At 44.9% G+C, this 21,693-nt stretch overlaps 4 protein-coding genes across 5 annotated transcripts in view; 3 read left to right on the forward strand and 1 right to left on the reverse strand.

The window, feature by feature from the left end:
- The window catches only part of PRDX1 (peroxiredoxin 1), a 350,258-nt gene that overhangs the window by 253,560 nt on the left and 75,005 nt on the right, over positions 1-21,693 (forward strand). The gene's annotated exons all lie outside the window — the stretch shown is intronic.
- On the forward strand, positions 384-8,098 carry IPP (intracisternal A particle-promoted polypeptide). Its single transcript, XM_082054280.1, has 8 exons — positions 384-720; positions 1,339-1,770; positions 2,075-2,230; positions 2,966-3,133; positions 3,939-4,076; positions 4,379-4,501; positions 5,169-5,389; positions 6,340-8,098. Exons 1-8 carry the CDS (start codon positions 432-434, stop codon positions 6,562-6,564), a joined length of 1,752 nt encoding a protein of 583 aa, XP_081910406.1. The 5' UTR covers positions 384-431; the 3' UTR covers positions 6,565-8,098.
- On the reverse strand, positions 8,739-10,917 carry TMEM69 (transmembrane protein 69). Its single transcript, XM_082054283.1, has 3 exons — positions 10,742-10,917; positions 10,328-10,387; positions 8,739-9,688 (listed from the first exon to the last, which is right to left on the reverse strand). Exons 2-3 carry the CDS (start codon positions 10,370-10,372, stop codon positions 8,960-8,962), a joined length of 774 nt encoding a protein of 257 aa, XP_081910409.1. The 5' UTR covers positions 10,373-10,387; positions 10,742-10,917; the 3' UTR covers positions 8,739-8,959.
- Positions 11,786-21,693, forward strand: part of GPBP1L1 (GC-rich promoter binding protein 1 like 1) — a 31,465-nt gene continuing 21,557 nt past the window's right edge. The window contains exon 1 of one of the 2 annotated variants that reach the window (XM_082054281.1): positions 11,786-11,899. The gene's annotated coding sequence lies outside the window, so the exon portion shown is untranslated. Of the gene's footprint in view, positions 11,900-20,194; positions 20,277-21,693 lie in introns of those variants that run through there. The other variant, XM_082054282.1, reaches the window with a different exon arrangement.

Raw genomic sequence — 21,693 nt, forward strand, 5'->3', positions numbered from 1 at the left:
GTGAAGACAGTGAACAAAGTGACGGCACATCTGCCATTCACCAGTCACCTCGGCACCAGGCGCTGTGAGTGAACCTCGCCGGGGACCAGCTTTAACCACAGACAAGAAATCTCCTCACAGGGCACGCACTGAGCTCACGGTGCGGCGGCCAGGGGTACCTGAGGGGTGAACAGCCTCCACAGGGCCAGTGACCCCGCAAGCACATAGACAAAGGATCAGACAGACGTACCACAACCAGGGCAAGTCCACCTCTTACGCCCGCTGAGGGAGCAGGACGCCGAGCACACAGGACACCTCAGCAAACCCTCTGCTGCGAGCCCCGCCCGCGGCCGGCCCGACACCTCCGCGCATGCGCCACCGCGGGCAGGGCCGGGCCCGCCGCGCATGCGCCAGCGCAGCCCCGGGACGGGGTAGGCGGCTGGGGGGTCGCCATGGCGAGCGCTGCGGCGGCCAAGGGTGGCGGGGGCTCTTTCTCCGACCGCCACGCCCGCCTCCTCCTGGCGCAGATCAACCGGCTGCGGGCCGGGCAGAGCTTCTGCGATGTGCGGCTGGAGGTGGGCCCGGAGGCGTTCGCCGTGCACCGCCTGGTGCTGGCGGCCAGCAGCCCCTACTTCGCGGCGCTGTTCGCGGGCGGCATGAAGGAGTCCGGCCGGGACGTGGTGCGGATCGCGGGGGTCGAGGCGGGCACCTTCCACACGCTCCTCGACTTCATCTACACAGGTGACGGGGGGCGGGGGGGCCGGTTGCCCGGCGGGCGCAGCCTGGAGCGGGTCCCCGCCGCCGTGCCCCTGGGAAACGAAGAGATAAACTCAACAGCAGAGTCAGTTTTACTGTTAAGCAGCATTCTTTACTGACAGCTTTACTCGGGACCTCAGGGGACCATCCTCCAGGAGTGCTCCAAAGACTAGATGCTCTTGCGTTGCTTATATTCACATAGTTATTGTATATGCATTACAGTTTTTGAAAATTTTGACATACAATGCATCTATACTAAGAAACAATTGATGATGTTAGTTATAATTGTTTTTACTTACTTATTCTTACTTATATCTATTATCTATAGATATATATTATATATATATAGACTATATCTATTCTTACTTATATCTATTAATTATTAGGTAAATATAAACTAAGCACTCTGCTTCTAAACTAAGTATTACTTAATCTTCTGTCTTGCTCTTCTCATGCAGAAGGATCTAAAACTTGAAAAACACCCCCACATTTTGTAGGTGGTCCGAAAGCATTTATCATGTCAGCTGGTTAATGATGGGTACGTCTTTTGTAAGTTAATCACAGCATACGTGAACTTAGCAGCTTCTCTTCACCTTCCCGCAGGGGTGCTGAGCGTCGGCGAGCACAACGTGCAGGAGCTGATCGTCGCGGCCGACATGCTGCAGCTCACCGAGGTGGTGGAGCTCTGCTGCGAGTTCCTCAAGGGCCAGATCGACCCGCTGAACTGCATCGGCCTCTTCCAGTTCTCCGAGCAGATCGCCTGTCACGACCTGATGGAGTTCACCGAGAGCTATATCCACGGGCACTTTCTGGAGGTGCAGAGCGGGGAGGAGTTCCTGGCGCTGACCAAGGAGCAGCTGGTCAAGATCCTGCGAAGCGAGGACCTCAGCATCGAGGACGAGTACCAGGTTTTCATGGCGGCCATGCAGTGGATTTTGAAGGATGTGGGGAAACGAAAGAAATACGTCGTGGAAGTACTGGAGCCTGTTCGATTCCCTCTGCTACCAGCACAAAGGTTGTTAAAATACATAGAAAGTAAGTGAAAGATGGAGAGAAGAAATATCAGATATTTGCATTTGAACAAACCATGTGGTGTTCAGAGTTTGATGGACTTTTTTAGATTGATATCACGATGTGTGAAAACATTTATAGCAAACAAGTTTTGTTTCTTAACAATTACAGCTTACTATAAAAACGTGCCTTTGAAAAGCCTTATAAAAGAAGGCAATCTTGATTTGTCTGCTGTTTTGGGAGAAGCTACTAACTTTTCTACAACCTTGTTACTTATTGTCTGTAATTTTTCACAGGCTCTTTTTTTATTCTGCTTTATTTCCTCCAGGTATTCCAGATTTCAGCCTTCGGGTGGCCCTGCAAACTCTGTTGAAAGAATATTGTGAAGTCTGTAAATCTCCCAAAGAGAACAAGGTCAGCAGTTTTCTGCAGGCTTCTAAAGGTCGTCCCCGGAGGAAAGCCAGGAAGTACCTTTATGCAGTAGGTTAGAATGTGGCTGTTTGAACCTTGTAAAACAATTGATGAAGTAGTATCTCATGTTACAGTACTGAAGGAGGCACTGGACTTTTTTTTAATCAAAAGATATGGCAAAATGTTTCAGCTGGCTGAGTTAGTACGCTAGCTGCTTTCTGCTTGGAATTGCACAGAAGTCCAGCATTCACATTCCTTGTCATTATGACATGGCATTCAAAGTCTAGAGTTGCCTTTTAGAAGTTATTTGCCTTGGGTGCAAAGCTGCAGATCAGCAGAGGTTTTGCCTGGTGTTCACTACTGGAATGGTGTCTGCAAATTCGCTGTGCTCCTTGTTCTCCTGAAGGCTGAAGTTTTCTCTGTCCAGGATACTTTGGTTCATGTGATGGGATAATTGAAATTGCAAGCTTCCAGCAACAGGAAGGGAATGCTCTTGTTTCACCCTGTGGGAAGTAACACTGACTGAAGATAGCACAGGCTGCGGGCTGATCTCTGTTTTAACAAGAACGCAAATGGTAATATTTATAGTGTTGTGGTGAGGTGGTCAGCTCAGGCAGAAATTACATGACCCTTAAGGCAACTGTTCTTCCTTGCATGCTGGAGAAACAATACTACTTGGGAAAGTCCAATTCCTACTAAAAGTGACTAATGCCTGTTACTGTAATTTTTTTCCAATGGTTTAGATGTAGGAGCGTGGGGATGAGCAGGAAGCTCTTACTCAGCCATGATCTTTCTACTCACTTTCTAGGTGGGTACACCCGGCTGCAAGGAGGACGCTGGAGTGACAGTAGAGCCCTGAGCTGCGTGGAGCGATTTGACACCTTCAGCCACTACTGGACCACAGTGTCCTCTCTCCACCAGGCGCGGAGCGGGCTGGGTGTGGCGGTGGTGGGAGGAATGGTCTACGCCATCGGAGGTAACAGCTCAAACACGCTTGCTTTCCTACATGGGTACTCACGCATAGAGATTTCCTAAATTTTTCTTCCTGCTAGTGGTTTGAAGGAACTCAACAGTAGATAAGACAACTTTTAGATATAATAATAACAATTGAATTAGGGTTCCTTGGTTCTGTACCATCAGTGCTCTGTGAATGCCTGTTTGAGTGCCTATATTGGCCATTTTTACTAAGCTTCTCTCCCTTCACGGTATAGCAGCACATAGGTAAGCATATGGGCATGTGCAGATGTACTAAGAGGTGTTGGGTGTTCTGAGGACTGTGTGTACCACCACTAATGGCATCTCTTTTCTCACTTGTAGCCTAGCAGAAGCCCATGGCATAAAAGGCAGTAGTACAGGACAGGCCACTTATGGTCTGCCTACCTAGTAAGGCTAGTTATGTATGTTTGCACAGGAGGTGATGAGTAGCTCTACCAGGCCATCATTAAAGAATGCATATGTATACTGTTTTTGTCACTGCAGAATACGTTCTTTGGTTTTGAAGCCCTGCCAGTTGTTCTGCAGAATAAAAAGTGTGTAGCAGTGTGTTGTTCACCCCTCTGATGTTTTCAATAATGTTTCAGAGAACTGGTGATGGAAGCTGTTGCTAGTGGTGTTTCTGTTCTGGGTATAAACAAAGCTTTTGCTACTTCAGCTGTTTGGCTAGCTGAAAGAAAGATCTTGTATTCAAATGTTGTCTGTCCTGGAAGTGGTTGAAGAATGCTTCCATACGTGCATTGCAAAACATTGAGTTTCACCCGTCTGTTCTTGCTCTTATTACACAGGTGAGAAGGACTCGATGATTTTTGACTGTACTGAATGTTACGATCCTGTTACTAAGCAGTGGACCACCGTGGCTTCCATGAACCATCCCCGCTGTGGACTGGGAGTGTGCACGTGCTATGGTGCTATCTATGCTTTGGGTAAGTTTTGGGGTTTTTCTAGATTAAGTTAATTTTAAAGGTGTAGATTTATTGAACTTGTACATTGATTTGATCTTAAATATTACATCTTGGTGTTGCAAATTTAAGTTTTGAAAACAGCTGTTTATATGAGCATTAGTATCCAAATCTTTGTGAATTAGTTATTGTTCAGTTATAGTTGTAGATTCCTTGCTGGTTTCAGAATTAGTCTGTCTTGAAACAGCGTAGTCTATATCTAAAAACGCAGCTAACACACAGCTTCGTGCCATTAAATTCTTTCCTGTGTTCACTGTTATTTGCAGGAGGTTGGGTTGGAGCAGAGATTGGCAACACAATTGAAAGATTTGATCCTGAAGAAAATAGTTGGGATGTGGTGGGAAGCATGGCTGTGCCCCGTTACTACTTTGGGTGCTGTGAAATGCAAGGTGAGTGTTGTTAAGTTTGTATCCATAAACAATTCTAAGAGCCTGAATTTTGAAGCTTTATGTTTCAGTCATGAATTGTTACCTTTGTCTTGTACTGTGCTGTCAGTTGCACGTGCTTGTGTCTCTCTTATTTGTTCTTCTAGTACCATATTTTTAATTCTGAAGAACTCAAAGACTATAAAATTCTGTCTTCTGCCTTTTATTTCATGAAAACAGTTTTTATGTGGCTTCCAGTATGGTTATCCAGCTGGTCTTCTAACAGTTGATTGTCCTTTGCTTTTATTTACCTTCCCTATCTGGGTTTGTGTGCATTTTGTTGTGACAATCTGAAGAGCTGCCACAGGTTATTTGAAAACAGACGTGTCTAAAGACTTGATCTATAAACGTACTTATTAAGTACTTGATCCAGGCCTGGTCAGCAGTGCAGCTTTCTGAACTCTCCCCCCTGCACTTGATTCATTATTGCTTTCATCAGAGCTTCTAGTGCTTGAGCCTCAAGTTACTCATTTGAAAGCTTTATGTATGCCACTAGTGGACAAATGGAGGATTTTTAGCTGGCATTCATAAGCCTTAATGACAGGCTAAGACTTGTGATATGACAAACATTTTCTGTCTTTCAAACCTTTGTATTATGAAACCTAACAGAGGAGAAACACTGTTTCTACAGGTTTGATTTATGTTGTTGGTGGTATCAGCAGTGAAGGAGTAGAGCTACGCTCCGTTGAAGTCTATGACCCAATATCTAAACGCTGGTCTGAGCTCGCTCCAATGGGCACTGGAAGAGCGTACCTTGGTGTAGCTGCTCTCAACGATTGTATCTATGCTGTGGGAGGCTGGAATGAATCTCAGGATGCCCTTGCTACTGTAGAAAGATACTCCTTTGAAGAGGTATGATAGAGTCCCTTCCTTCCATAAATGTGGAGTGCATCACCTTTGTAAAAGATGCTGCAGAGGTAGCCTGCTTCATTTCTTTAAAAAGAAAAAAGTTGGAAATTTTGTTTCCTTTTCACTGCTGTCTGGTGACCTGAGTGAAACAAAACTTGGGTGATCTCAGGGTCTGTCTGTCCTGACCAGAACGTAGAATCTTGCTATCTGACTTAGCGGAGCATTTACAAAGGTTGCATGCGTGCTTTGGGGAAGCAGAAAGCTAAGCAATACTCATGATGCATGGATATGCTGTAGTTTGGTAAAGACTTGCTAGAGTTAAGATGGGAGGTAGATTACCCCTCTTCAATAGAGTGGTCAATAATCTGACTAGGAAGAGCTCCATGGAAAAGTAAGAGTTGCCCTTTGTTCCAAAAGGTGAGGATCTTTCTTCTGCACCAAAATGTAGTGGTGTTTCAGTGTGACTAGAAAGATCACTTGGAACACTTAAGCTTTTGAATAAGAAATTATTCCTTAGTATTATTGCTCATGTTTTTGGGATGCTCTTTGGAACAGTAGCTAGTGTTAAAAGCAGAACATCATCCAGTGTGCTATTCTGTCTTGCTTTTGGAATTGAATGTAGTTTTCCTTATTTTCCACCTCAGACTATGTACCATTGTCTGTTTTGGAGACAGACTGCATCTTGCAGTGACTGAAGAAGGGGAGGGTTGTTGTGTACAGACACTATGTGGTCTGCTCTTTAGTGGCTAGCATGATTTCAACCGCTTTGTGCAAGTGTTGTCATTCCAGCCCTGATAATCTTCATGATACTATAAACATATAATATTTAAGCCTGGGAAGTGTATGCGTAGTGTTATTCATATATGTCTCAGTCTTTAAGCTTTAAAGGTTACTTCAATCAGAATTGTGGCTTGCCCTAAAATTACTTGTTGACTCTTTCTCCTTCTCATTAGGAAAAGTGGGTTGAAGTTGCATCGATGAAGATACCAAGAGCTGGTGTCTGTGTTGTGGCTGTGAATGGATTTCTTTATGCCTCGGGGGGCCGAGCTCCCAGTCACGACTTTGCTGCCCCAGTGACGTCGGACTCTGTTGAAGTTTATAACCCGCATGTGGACAGTTGGACTGAAATTGCCAACATGATCACCAGTCGCTGCGAAGGAGGTGTAGCTGTGCTGTAGAACACAAAGAAGAAAACTCATTCAAGGAATGAGTAAATCAGTCTCCTCAGATTTCCAGTTTCACTGGCCAGAAGCCTCTTCTAACACAGGAGCTTCAATAGAGACAGTGGAGGATTAGATCAGAGAGCTTTGCCTCAGCAAAAGGAAATATTAAAACTTTTGCCCTTCAAGCTAAATTGGTTTATCCAGCGTCTGTCTCAGGAAGTATTCTGTTAAGAGTAGGAATGCCTTTTATGACTGGATTGACATCACTGAAAGAAGTGGTGAATTTGCCTTGTGAAAATCTGAAGAAATCATTCCAGCACTCTGTAAGGTGCACCAAAGCCAGCATCTTCAACTGGCCTGTCTGGAAGGAGGTTACTATAGACAGCTAGGAGTTACCTGTAGGTAGGAGCAGATGGGCTACTTGGTTGGCATTACTTGTCTTTTTCTGGTGAAAATCAAGGAAGAGATGACAGACGGGGAAGACCTGGTACCTCTGCTTATGACGTTGATGCATTTGATCCTCTTTTCTGCTGTTGGACATGATGGGTGTTAAATATTAATTGGATATTTACTTTCTGGCCACTCCACTAACTTGGATGGTGAGTGGCTGAGAATTTCCTGTTCTGGAAGATGATTCTCACAGTTCAGCATAGGCTTTTCTTCTTGGTGGTATCAGTGATGGCAGCACAGCTCCTTTTTGTGTAAGCTCTGACAAATTCTAAATGGAAATGCTGTTCATTGGATTAGCTGTTCTGTTTAGGACTGCTCTTACTATAAAAATACAGGGAAAACATTTTGCCTTTCCCCCCCGCATAGTTCTTAGGTTTTTACCCTGTGTGAGACATGCTGAGATTTGGCATTGGAATATAGGCTACTCTACAAGGTACACACATTCATCTTTGCTACATCTTTTATCCTGCCTCCCAAATTTGAGTGGACAAAGCTTTTTGTGAGAGAACTGTTTCCATTGAGCATTTAAGTGATGCTATTAGTGTGTTTTGTCTTACAGAGTTTGTATTTAGAACAATACTACCAGGAGTTATTTCTAGACTCATTTAATTAATGTACTTGAAGTTGCTTTTTGCACAATACGATTGCATTTTCTACACAGCTGTGGATGATTTGGATGGAGTCTGAAATAAGGCTGCTTGAACTTTGATCGACAGTGTTATTCGAGAACACAAAACCACAACTGGAATGTCACAAAACAGGAAGCCTGTGCTGTGTAGACAAAGGAGCATTCAGGCTGTCTAGGTCACTATCCCCTGTGTAAAATTAACAAATTAATACATGGATAAAATCCTCAAAGGTGAGTGTTGAAGGTACCTTAAGATTCTGGGTCTTACATTCTAACATTGGATTGGGAGATTGCAAGGCTAAAATATACTAGACAATGCAGCATTTGTTTCTCTGAGTGTTCTATAATTTTATGTGTGGTTTTACTTCAAAAGGATTTCTTACATGTGTGAATTAACATTTATTCAGTCTTTTTTTCCCCAAATTTAAGCTTGTTTTAAACATTTTTTCATAATAAAGTGCATTGTCAGAACTGACTGTGGAATGCTCTTGAATAGGGTACTTTCCTGTCATAACGAGTTGTATCACTTCCACTTTCATACAGAAGGGTTTTTGTTCTTTGGTTAGTTTTTTTGCTGGAAATTGTATTTCTCAGTAGGACATTAGGAAAAGATTGGTTATCAATGCTGACTATTTGAAAGATGCAAGTAACACATTTCTGTAGTAAAATACTCTCATATTTCTCAGTGTAAAATCACTCAGACTTCTTGGAAGTCAGGCAGCCTTGCCAGCTCTGTGCAACCCACTAAGATCAAATGATAGGTAATATTTCTTAGGCTTTCTTCATTTCAGGATCCTCATCACCTTGCCTATCCTTTCTTGCCTGACACATAGCAGCGTCATTACTTTCTCAGTTGAAATAAGACAGAGAAGAGTTTTGTCTCACAACACAGGAATTGAACATGTATGTATGTACTTTCACATAATTCTCTGTTGCTGCTTTAACCTAGAAGAACTGCTTTCACCTTCTTACTCTATGCCTACACAGCTGTTCTCTCCACCACAGAACATTATCACACATCGCAGTTAAATCAGATACTTTATGAATTGCTCTATGCTGAGTTATTACCCATGTCATCTGAATGTCCACTTCAAATTCATGACACTTAACATCTCATTCAAGAGTGATGCTTTATTCTACTGATAAGGACAGACTTGTGCCTGCCTTGACAGTCACTGCTATTTACAATCCTAGCGAAATAGTTTGCTTTGAGAATAAGCATCTTGATCACTGCTATCTTATGACTTACAAGCATAAGTAAGTCTTTACTTCCCCTGGAACTCAGTACAAATACTTTATTGGCATATAAACAGCTTTTTTGCTGTTGATTTACTATTTTGTGTTCTGCCATTTAGGTCTGCTGTCACTTAGCTGCTCTTCTGAAATAGCCTTCAATGCTGCAGTAGCTAATAGCGATAACGCCATCACCACCGTTCCCACCACCCTCAGTACTTTAAACCACCTAGGATAAGGAGGAAGAAGGGCAACGTCATAATGTAGCGCTATCCCTAAGGCCAGCACTAGCGTTACCGCACCGTGAGTGACATCTTTAAAAAGTAAAGCTTGCCAGGCAAGTAGAGGAGGAACTGTACTGTTAGCCAGGCTCAGCCAGTCTGGCTTGGCTGGGCTGTTCTCTGGGAGAGCAAACCCCCACCTTATTCCTCCGAGGAAAGAGACTGTCACAGCACCATACAAAACCTGAGCAAACGCCACCTCTGGGTAGTAGGTCCCTTGAATGGCCATTGCCAGTGGCACAGAAACAAATGGAATTAGCCCTGCGAGGCTTAAATAAAGGGCTGGCTTTGGAGACTCCTTTAGTGATTCCACGCTTCGTTCCAATACGCCTGGCTTTTTAGTCTCAGACTCCTTGGGGGTTTTCTTCTTGAAGCAAGGGGGAGAGGTGTGAAAAGCCTGGAGCTTGGTTGCATATACTGATGCTGGGCTGAGGTTTGGAGATCTTGAGAAAAGACACACATCTGTCTGCAGACGAAAGCTGAGAGAACACCAAGTTGTCTTATTTCTTCCGTACAGTAGTAGTCTGGTACCTGTTAACTTCTGGACCTGCAATTATAAAGCTTGTTCTGAGTACCTTACAACGTAGGCTTACAGATCTACAGTTACCTGAACTACCTATGAAATACTGTTGGTACAGTTTTCCAGGTCAGGTCACATCACAGCTGCCCTTCCCCTTGATTTTCAGGTGTTTTTAGCTTAACTGCTTGCTGATGAAGAGCAACTGGGCTCTTCATTGCGAATAAGCAAACCTTAGTCACTATTTAAAAGGCTTGCATATTCTCCTTCCAGCATGCATGCATTTTTTAGGCATTTTTAAGTTAAGATATATCAATCCTTTTCAGAGTAGAGTATGAAATGTTTTCAGAAGTAGGACAAGGTCAGCCCAGAAAGTAGCTACTACCACTCTAAAAACAACAGAAACAAACAAAAAATGACAACAACAACAACAAACCCAAAAAACAATAGGAAAGAATACTTTAGACACTAAAAGTTGATTATAGAAAGAAATACTGTAGCTTTGGCTAAAAGCTGCTGTAAGTAATAGGAATTATGTCAGAAAAGCTGTCTGATAAACACGTGGCTACTCTAATGTGTAAGTCACCTTTTCTTCAATACTCCAGTTATACCTGTTGCTCTATTACTTTTAGGGGGAAACAGACAGCAAAGGCAGCTTCAGAAACTTACTTTGAAAGATGTGTGGAAACAGCATCGTTGTAGAAAAGGAAACATGTTTGCTTTGAGGCCCTGAAACAGAGAAATTCAGAAGGTCTGAAATTGATAAACAAGACTCCTGGAGCTGTGTATTTTAGGAGAGATACTATATGTACTCCATCCTTATGCGCCTGCTACGGGGTATCTTTTTCAGGCAGCTCTATGAACTGAAGCTCTGAAGTTGTAATAACTTACAAAAACGATTTCTGGTTAAAGAACTATCAGGAAGCAGGCGATGTTTTCCCGGTCTGGATCAGCTCCGTTTCCCGGATGAAGGGCTGCACGCAGCTGATGCACCATCAGTTCCCGACCCTTCACCACTGAGGAACGGAAACGCCATCGCACCCCCAGCTGCAGGTAAGTGACCCGCGGGGGGACAAAACTCACCTGGAGCGGCAAGCAGGCGGCGGGCTTGACTCTCCGGTTCCCGGTGCTGCTGCTCTGGGAAGGCGGGCGGCTCCGCGCACCGAGAGCCGCGGGAAGGGGCGAGGAGAAGCTGCGTGTCCGGCGGGACGCGGGTCCAGGGGGCCGGGGCGGGGAGGCCGCGCTGTGCCCGCCGCCAGGCCCAACCGCGGCGGTGCCCGCCGGCTGCCGCGCCTTCCGCTGTCCCGGGAAGCGCTCGTCGCGCCCTGCGCGGTGCGAGTCCGGGCGGGAACAGGCGCGGCCCGTCTCGTTCCGCTGCGCCGGGGAAGCGTCCGGATGTGCGGGTCACCCGCAAGAGCCGCATGTCCCGCTCCCCGGCGTGCGTGAGAGCGGGGAGCGCAGAACCGAGAGGGCACGCTCGCTTCCCCGCCGCCGCCGCAGCCTCACTCGCTTCCAGCCGCAGGGCTCCGGTGGGGTTGGCGGAGCGGCGAGGGAAGCCGCTGCCGCCTCCGGGGCTGCCGTGCAGGGTGCGGGAGTCGCTCCCGCTTTCCAGGTTCCGGGGTCTCCGCACCAGGCGAGCTTTGAGAATAAGCACCTTGATCACTGCTATCTTATGACTTACAAGCACAAGTAAATCTTTATTTCCCCTAGAACTCAGTACAAATGCCCTATTGGCATATAAACAGCTTTTTGCTGTTGATTTACTATTTTGTGTTCTGCCATTTACGTCTGCTGTCACTTAGCTGCTCCTCTGAAATAGTCCTCAATGCTGCAGCCGCAGCATCAAGTGGCAAAGCAGCGGCGCACTACAAATCCCAGCCTGCCCCGCGGCGCGGTGCCCGGCCGATCGGCGTGGCGGGAGGGCGCACGGCCTTCTGGGATGCGTAGTCTCCAGTGGCTTCCGACTGGCTGCGAGGGCGGGCCGCGCTACCGCTCTGATTGGAGGGGCTGGGGGGGCGCGCGCACGGCCCTCTGCCGGGTCCGGGACGGGAGTGGGGATCGACCCGCGCGGCCGCAGGGGGAGCGGGAGGGGGCGTGTCCCTTCCGCCTCTGTGGCCCCGCCCCGCTCGCTCGCAAGCCCCGCCCCCTCCGGCCCCCGGCCGGGCAGGGCCGGGCAGCCATTTTGGGCAGAGCTTTGTTATGGTTCTGGGGCCGCAGGAGGCAGCGAGAGGGGCCTGGCCGGTGAGTGCGGCTCCCACCCCCCTCCTCCCCGCGTCTCGCCGTGTCTTCCCGCGCGGCCCCGTCGTCCACCGCTTCGGGACTCGGCCGGCTTTCCCCTGCTGGCTCTGCGGCCTCGGGGCGGCCCGGGATCGGCCTCTAGCCAGGCCGGGACCCCGCTGGCGGCGGCGGCGGGGGGTGGTGCGGGCACCGGGGGGGTCCCCTCCGCCCTCGGCCCCGCTGCGCGCCCACCCCCGTCCCTCCGCCGCGGGGCGCCCGCGCCCGAAGGCGGCAGCGAGGGGCTCCTGGCGGGGCAGGGCCGCCGGGCCGGGGGGGGCGGCTGGGGCCGAGGCGCCTGGTTTATTGTTTCCTGCTTCGCCGGGAAGTTCCCAGTGCCTGACACTGCCCGGGCGCCGCCGCGGCCGCTCCGGCTCTCCCCGGGGTTTCGCCGTGTCCTGTCATCCAGCGGGGGGGGGGGGGAAGGACGGGCCGGATCGCCGCGTTCCGCCGGGTGAAGTCCCGGGCGGGGGCGGGCGCGGGGCGGGCGGAGCGGCCGCGGCGCCTCCGCCGCCCTCGGTTTTGCTGGCGAGCTGGGAACGAAAGCGGGTGAGCCGCGCTGGGCCGGGCCGCTTCCCCGCGGCCCGGCGGGGTGATGGCCGCTCTTTCCGGCAGCCCCGGCGGGAGGGGGCGGTCGGCGCCGCGCAGTGACACGTGTGCTCGGGCAGCCCGGCCTGCGCGGGCCCGGGGCGGATGGGCCTGGGAGCCCCGTCAGGTGCCGCTCGGTGCCCGTTCGCGCACACAGCGCCGGGCGGCAGCGGGACGCGGCTTTTTTTCCGTCTGTAAAGTTATTTCTCTGTGTCCGGTGTGTTTTCTGCCCCGTTGGCCTAAGGTCGTGGCGTGGTGTGACTTAAACGGCTGTAGCTGGACTTGATCAGAGCAGCTGTGTTCACACCGAGCATTTCAAAAGAAGCGTTTAAGGCTTTGGATCGAGTTCAGTTTAGTAACGAGCCGTTCTGGAGCGATTTTAGAGCAGTTAGTGGGTGTCTGCACAAGTTATGAGTTTTTAAACAGCTTTAGAGGAACAGTCACTATTTAAATCCTTGCAAGTAACACTAGAATCTTCTAAGAACATTGCGTAAAAATCTTTTTATGTTGACATGACCAGGTAGGTCAGCTTTTCTTTCCCCACCCGCAAGGTCTGAGTGACACAAGTGTTAGTAATGTTGAAAATACTCTGAAACTTTGTAGTGACTGAGTGAAGCACGGGAACAGCAAAGGGAGGGATGGAGATGGGAAAACAGCAGAGAGAATTTAAGAGCCATCAAAGCTGAATTTACTGTGGAGTTGACATTGCTTCTATAAAAATGTGAGGTGGTTATGAAAAAAGCTTGTTACTTCATGAATGAATATGGCTGGTGTTCAGCGAAAGCTTCCCGGTGCTCATCCATTTGGAGACCTGTATTTCAAACTTCCAGTCTCTGGCTTGGGAAGGAAACAAGTGTAGAGAAGAAATAAAATCACAAGGTTTAAGACGAGGAGTTTTGCTTCTCGCATTTTTTCTGAGTGTTTCTAGAGAAAAGTACCTTAAGAAGAACTTCTTGAAGTTGTGTATTTAGAACAGAAAAGCTTCAGGTGATAGTTTTTGTTTTTCCCTTTTTTTTTTTTAACAGCTCTTTGTAAGGAAATGCAGCCTCTGCATTCTGTATTCATCTGGTTTGTAGACTTAATCCTACATGACACAGAAGTTTCCATTGCAGATATCATACTAGGACTTAAAGCGAAAACATACAGGGAACAGATGGCATTAAAAAAAAAGTGAAGTCCTGTTTTTTCTGAGGTTGTCTCAGAAATAAGAGGAGTAGAATGCAGATGTGACGTATAACAAACCAAGTGGAAGTGCACACATTCTGAATTGGTAGGAAAAATACTTTGAGAACATTTCGCAAAGTGTGGTCCCCTTGTCTCACAGATGTGACTGCTTTGTATGTGATTTTGTGGCCTCTTGAAATTTATGTTTTAAATTATGTCACTACAGGAAAACAATTGTCACTAGCATTTTCATGAAATTTAAAAACTATTTCAAAAGCTGCAGGGACCTTTAATACAGAAGGTATTTAATAGTGTGGTCAGATCTGTGAATTTCTTTGGGAGTGTGGGGTGTCTAATAATGTAGTTTTTGTCTTTACTAAGCAAATGACAATTATTGGCTCAAGAGTGAAAAGTTGCTTCTTAAAATTTAGTCTCAGTGTTACAAGATGTTTGAATTTAGTTGCGTGGCCGCCGAATTAACTTAGTTGTGAAGTGTACTTCAGTGTGTGCTTCATTGGTTTGTATGAACAGATCGGGAAAGGGCTGGCTATGTGCAGTAGAGCTAAAACATAAAGCGCCTCTCTTGACTGAAGTGCTGGCTGCTCTTGCATGGATACAGCTTTATCTAATGGCGTTGTAAAAACACAACTGTGAGATGACTGTTGCTATAACTTACACAGGGAAGGGTCATAGTTACTGAATTCTGCAGCTGATAACGTGGTATGTATACCAGGAAGTTTGTTTGGGATTTTTAAGCTTTATGTTAATTTGTAGGCACAGGAGTGGTTTAGATTACGTTCTGCTAACACAGCAATGTAAGTAGACATTTTATTGTCACTTGTGTAGCGACCAGGATACCAACTAAATCCTATGTAGCTTTCGTTTCAGCAAGAGTAATGGAGGTGCATGTTCTCCTGTCAGATTTGATGAAAAACAGTGAAGTTGGCAGAAACATGGTCCTGCTTGGAATACTTCATGAATACCAGGATGTTGTTTAACTTGTGTTCTGTAAGTTAATATGTTCCTGTGAAAACGTGCCAAACTTTAATGAGTTACTGTAAGGTCAGAAGATAAATTTACATTTTTGGGCGTGGATTTAGGTAGAGATTGATAGTGGCTAAGCATCCACTGGCCCATATATGTATCTGCAAACGTTATGCAGACCTAAAAATTCTAGGTTAGACGAGGCCATTAGCATGACAGTAAGTGGGAAGCATGTTGGTTAAATTAATCATACATATTAACGATCTGGCTGCATCACTCCAAACTGAAATTTCTAGATTAAAGTGTTCGTAACTATTTCAGTTCCGTCCTTTTCTAGTTGACCTTCAAAAGTGTCAGAATAAGAATTTTAACACTTTATGCTGCTTAGACCTTTCTGTAATTAAACATCAAAACCACTTTGCAAAGTGTTGGTGCATGCAGTTCCATCAAGTGACTAATCTGAAATAGCTGCGCTCCCAAGGTCAGGCTTAACAAAAATCCTTTGAACCAGTGCGTCCAAACATAACTGAGGTTTTCTGCAATAAATGGTGCTCAGAAACAAATATTTTGCAGTGTATGACCTTGTGCCTCAGGGTCTGTTGTACACTGGAGAGTTCAGCAGGAACTACTTAAGTTCTAGGATTTACAATCATTCCAGCAAAAAGGCCAGTGTCATATTTTGTTGTTTTTCTCCTTGAATCTTGTGATCCCTTCTAGTTCAGTGTTTTCATGGTCTTATCCTCCACCCTGACAGGAGCATCATAGCTTCATGGTGTGATGTTTGATGCTCTTAATAAGCAAAGGGGTGTGTGTATAAAGTTGTCTAAATACATGTCCTTGGTTTTAGGGATCCCCTTTTTCCAATACAGGAAGAAATGCATTTTTAATTAATTTCCCTTGGAGACATTTTATTTTCAGCATCTTTTTGAGGTTCAGGTAAAATAGTGTCAGGGTGGATAGTGGTATGGCCAGGGAGGACTGGCAGTGGGAATGGAGGTTTGGTGTGGCAGGGACTGCTTTCCTCATATCTGTGTGACCCTCTGAGCATAGTTGCAACATACAGAGCATGTGGCAATGATTGTCATTCTCTTGGAATTTTGTCATCTTTAGTTTGTGATGAAAAGTTAACTTGTAAATAAAAGGCTGAGTCTACCATGGAGGTATGTGGTATTATTCTGGGCACAGAAATTATTGGTATTCACAAAGTTGCTGGTAAATATGTATGGTAAAGACTACAACAGGTCGCCAGCCTTTCAGCAGAAAGGAGTGTTTTGCCATTGTGTTTCAATGCGTCATCCATCATCAAGGGATTAATCAGGATTCACGTGAGGTAGGCTGAAAAGACCTTTGATGCTAATCTTAAAAAACTCAGCAGGGGAACTCTCTCACCCTGAAAATGTTGAATATGTTATGATCTTGACTGTTAGTTTGGGAAAACTTTCTTTCCTCTACTTTGAACTCTAGTTAAAGTAGAGAAACAGGTTAATGATGACTTTAATCTCTTTAGGTTGGCTCGGCCTTATGGAATGTATCCTACAGTATTTAGGCAGCCGAGAGCCTGTGGGGTGGGAAGAGTTCCAGAATACTGAAAAGCGTTGAGGAGCTCTTCGAAAAAGGCAGGACTTGGTTGTGTTCAAGTGAAGAGCGTTCACATCAAGGAGTCTGTCCTGGGTCACATACTGTTTGGTGTTTTCACTTCTCCGTGTCAAAATGATATTCGTACTGAACACGCAGGTGATAGGATCTTGACAAATTCAATAAACGGTCTGAAATCACTTGCATTGATTTCAGCCATTTTGGTGTAGATGGGTTCAAATTACTGTGTTTAGGAATGTTACCTTATGCAGACAAGTAACAGGCAGCAGTTCTGTGGGAGAGTCTCTAGGGGTTGTAGTGGTTCCTAAATTATTGTGAGTCAGCAGCATCACTATCATGAAAATTCACTTGTCATACTGGAACATATAAAAGAGCATTGTAAAGAAGGCAATGAAGCAGTTTTTCCATTCTGCTGAGGAACGAGTGGTAGGTCTGCAGCTACAAGTATCTCGTTCAGTTTGTGATACTATCATACTGTGGGAAAGTTATGGCTGGGTAACAAGATCTGTAAAGGAGATAATAAAGTCTGTAAAAGAGAGAACCCTTGAGTGAGAATTGGGGGGGGGGCTGGGCGGGGAATTGGATTGTTTAGCTCTAGGATGGTTTTATACAACTCTATTTCATCAGATATCAGCAGGTGATCTATAAAGCAGCTTAAAAAAGTAACCTGCAGGTATAAGCGGGAGCTGGCTCGGGGATCCTGTCACTGCCTGCAGGTTGTCGTGCTTGGTAGGTGGGTCACATCAGTTTTTTCATCATCAGTGCTTTGAACTTAAAAGCTTGTAGCTTCAAGAGTAAAATTGGAGTGGTTGGGAAAGGGTTGTTTATTTTTTTGAAAACATTACTATACTTGATCCTGGAAAATGATATATCCTTTTTCTGTTGCCAAACAGCGCTGGGATACAGGGTGGTCTATGGGACTTCCCCTATGACTCCCTCAAAAATCCCCACCACCTGCTAAGGTTGCCTTTCAGTCCGGGAATGCTGACGTACTGGTCTGGAGAAAAGATGTCTGAAAAGATATTTGCAAGGAGAGATTAGTCAACATGCCATATCCATCATGAATAAAACAAGTAGTTATGGGTTGAAATTGCAGCAGAATATATTTAGGTCAGACTTTAGGTGCAAGGACAGGCACAGAATAACCAAAACAGATTGTAGAGATACGTGGGGGAATGCTGGTATGCTAATCTCTTTTGATTTACAGCTCCTAATAAAATATTCCGATGGAGGTGTAATAGCTGCATAATGAATTTGTCTGCTGGTAGCAAACTTGTTTTTCTGATATTTTTTGAGACATCTTAGGATTAATTTTTGGACCTCTGCGGCCTGAAGATCACTGTACAAATTGGGGAGGGGGGGCACTGCTTACTTTATTTTCAGACATCTGATGGGAGAGGATAGAGCTAAAGTCTTTTAAATTATGAACTATGCAACCTCTGACTATTATTTTTTTCCCAGATGTTTTCCTAGTATTCCCTAGTTTATTGTAGGACACTAGATAGAAGAATAACATGGTTTAACCCTTAGCCTGCACAGCGAACCTGCAGAATAACAGCACGATAATTCTGTGCTGTTATTTTTAGATTTAGATGTAAAGATGAAGCTCAAACCAGCTGGACAACACCTTGTCCATAACTCCTTGCTTTATTTTATCTCTTAGGAGTTTCACAGACAGGATCGTAGCGAGAACTCCAGCAGAACACTTTTAACATCCAAAAAGATGTATCTGCCAGCTCCAGCAAATCATCAGATCATAAGTTCAGGGATCACTTGTTCCTTTCCCTGAATATTTATTATTGGTGCAATTTATTTTATGTATATAGGACTTGTTTTAAACTGAATTGTCTTCTGTGACTTGTCTGCATTGATGTTTGATAATAGTTTCTTAGTTAGAGGAAGCACTGAAAATTTTAAGCTAGTAGAATGAAAAATGTAGCAGACAACGTAAAATTTACAAACTGTAACGCAGGTGGTGCACACGTGCTGGAAAGTGCTGAGTGAACATGTCTTTGTCGTGTCCTAGTCACGGACAAATAAATGTGGAGTTTCTTCATGTTTTCCTGGTCTTGAGGTTTGGAAATAACCCGAGTGGAGGGAGGGGCAGAGAGAACAGGGTCACTCCCCCACTCTTGGCCTGTTGTCTTGGGTGGGAAGTACCTACGACTGGAAGGTGCCGCCCTTCCCAGTTTGTGGCACTCACCTCGTAGGGCTGCGATCATGGTTTCAAGGGGAAGAATTACTATAATATTTTTTAGGAGGGTAGTCTCTTATTTCTGAATCCCTTTCTGTGTTTAATTTGTTTACTCTCAGTTCCCTTTTCTCTTTACAAGTGACATGTCTTCTGCTCTCTGATCCTTCATCTGGAGTGCAGATCTGTGCTTCCCTGTACTTGATTTATGGTGTGTCTCGCCTTGACACAAATATTGCGTAAATAGTCTGATTGCATTTGATGCTCTCTTCCAAAGGAAATATGTTTTCCTCAGCGCCAAACAGAATATATTTAAATATACTATAGTACCAATAGTAACCCTGGTAAAATACCAGGTTATAAAATACACTTAGTGGGAAACACCTATCCCATTTTTTTTAAGGTACTGGAGAACTACTTCTGCTTAGGCTCTGTCTACATCTCTCAAAGACAGGTAGGCAGGAGGTATGTAGAATGCATCAGGGGTAAGGCGGTAATTACGTGTTTGCAATTCCTTCCTTATGATGGGGAACATATCCTGGTGTGTGCTACTGAGCAAAAACAAGCTTGCTGGCTCTGGGGTCTCCTCAATGCACCTGATACAGTTGGCACAGCGCTGATGTTGTGGTAGCCTCGCTGGCCAAAATTTGGAGCGACTTGGGCTGTAAAGGCAGGCATCCATCAATCAATAGCATTGCTGAAGGTGACATCTTTCCCAGTTATTCAGTGAAGAATCTTTCCTACGTCACAGTCCTAGAAGTCGTTTTTCCCTGTGGTTTGGTTATGTTACTCTTGCAAGCCCTGGTATCTTTGCTATTAAGAAAGGGGAAAAAAAAATCACCTCCTTACTCTCTGCATTCTAGGTCTTGGTATGTATTCACAAGACCAGACTGTAAAGGCTCTGTGAGGTATGTGATTGTGTGGGTGCATGTATTTGTTCCAGAAATTTGGAAGGAGGTAGGATTCGGTCAGTGTGACCTTAGAGCTCTAAGTGGAAAGTAAGCAGGTAAATGGGCAGGTTGTGAGTGTACTGTATGATACGCTGGTGGGAGGAGTGTCAATAGAGAAAAGGGTTTTAGCATATAGATGTGGCCATATGGACCTTTCTTAACCTATCTTCAGTTCATTTATGTTGATCATCTGGTTTGCAGAAGTAGTCAGATACATAACAGTTAATATGATTTCTTCCCCCACCCCCAGCCTGTTACTCTGGAAAAACGTTTGTATGGACAAGCTTCTGGCATCTTTTCATCTTGGAATATATAGATTTGCAGTGTTGTTTCTAGAACACAGAACAGTTTTGATGATTCTGCAAGACAGATTCATTTGCTTTCAACTTGAAAAACAAGGTGTTAATCTTCCAGTAATAGCTGGTTTTTATAAGAACTTTTAATGTCTGTATCTGGGAGGATTTTGGTTTGGTACATGATTAACATTTTAATCCATCATTTAGTGTTTTTAATGGGCTCATGTTTCCATAATTCTAGAAAATCTGAGTGCTGCTTTAGATGTGAGACTTTCTCAGCAGCCAGATACAATTTAAACAATGTTTTCCACAGTATTTTTAATTAATAAAACTGCCCTTTATATTTGAGTAACTGTTTTGGGGGTCTGGCTGTGAGAAACAAGAAATGATGTCAGATCTGTTATTCTAGTTACTCTGGTGCGTAGTACCTCAGATGTGTGAGTACTACCAGTTGTACATGCCATTCTGGAACATCTACATTTGTCCTCTCCAAAGGTAACTGGATTTCCATTGTGTAGACAGACCGAAGATGTGTCTAGACAATTGTATTAATGGAAGCTGAGAGCAAAATGAAAGTAAGTTTGTTTTGTAGATACTTTATGTAGGTGAACATGCCATTAACTGCAAAAAAGTAGCTCACCAGTTGTTATGACAACTCCTGAACTAGTAATGCTGCTCTTGTGTCTTTTATAGTAAGGCCTAGTGATGCATGTGAGGTTGAAGCAAGGTTTATAATTACATTACTTTAAAAGGGCCGTGTGCCAAAATATCATTATCTTATTGAATAAAATGTTTCTAATAATAGGAAGACCAAACTGTGTTCTGCTTCTTTGGAAAACAGGATAATGAAATTTAACGTGTGGCTTTTTGATATCCTTAAGGAAATCAGTAGCGTGCTGTAGGTTGGGCTCCAGGCCGTGACTCCCGGTTTCTGTGAATGTGTTGGATGAAGCAGCGGTTGTTACAAAGAGATCTTATTTTAGGGAATGTATATGGTATTAATTCTTTATCATAAACTAACATACACCTATTAAATGACGCTATACTGTGAAGAGTAGCTAAATGGAAAGGTCTGTTGTGTATATTTAGGCATATCTGCTTGATTAAATAGCTTTAAAAGAGCTGCACAGAAAACTGATGAGGGAAGTAAATTCTGTTCTGCTTTATGCATCCATTAAATTGTTCACTAATTTTTCTGAATGCTTTTGCAGCCCAGCTGACATCTGATCTTTAGGAATATTACTGAAATCCCAATTGACTTGGCCAGTTAGAAAAACAAATCTTTACTTTTTTTGACTAAACGTGTTCTATTTAGAGTAATACATAGAAATGCAGTGAACTGGAATTGTGGCAGGGATAGACAGATGTTGTTCTTGTGACCTTTAACAGCTGCTATTAGCTGGATTGATAAATACATAATGAAGGGTAAAAGTTTACTTTTATGCTGGTTTTCCGCTAGAGGCTCCACATCTTTGCAATTGGCTCTTGCAGGAAAGAAGAAATGGAACTAGGGGCTGCAATTAATAGCATTCTAGGTGGACAGCAGGCTTGAAGGGATCTGGGGAGGTTTGCAGGGTACAATGGAGCAGAAAAAGCATCCAGTAAAACGGGTCCGACTCAGCAACCTGCACTGCAGGAGGTTCTGTGGGCACAGGCTGGAAGCCCGGGTTCCATTCCCAGTGTTCCCAGCGAGGTTTCCTGTCGGAATGGCACAGCCTGCCGGGCCACCTTGGAACTTGGGGTGGGTTTTGCCTCCCATCGGGGTTTTGCAGTTTTGTTGACCAAGGCAGGAGGTGGAAGAGGAACAGGAAAAATGTGCATAGATTAGCATTATCAGCAGTGCTTTCTTAGGACTTTTTGAAACATCTTCATCCATTCCCAGTGAGTAATCTCATTGCCCAATGGCTTTGATTTATCTTCAACTTTCCTCTCTGGTCTTATTTTCTGGTCAGTTCAGGTCCTTGCATATTGAACACCTTCATCATTCCTACT

The sequence above is a fragment of the Streptopelia decaocto genome (genome assembly GCF_964273445.1).
Source record: "Streptopelia decaocto genome assembly, chromosome: 5".
Lineage (NCBI taxonomy): Eukaryota > Metazoa > Chordata > Aves > Columbiformes > Columbidae > Streptopelia > Streptopelia decaocto.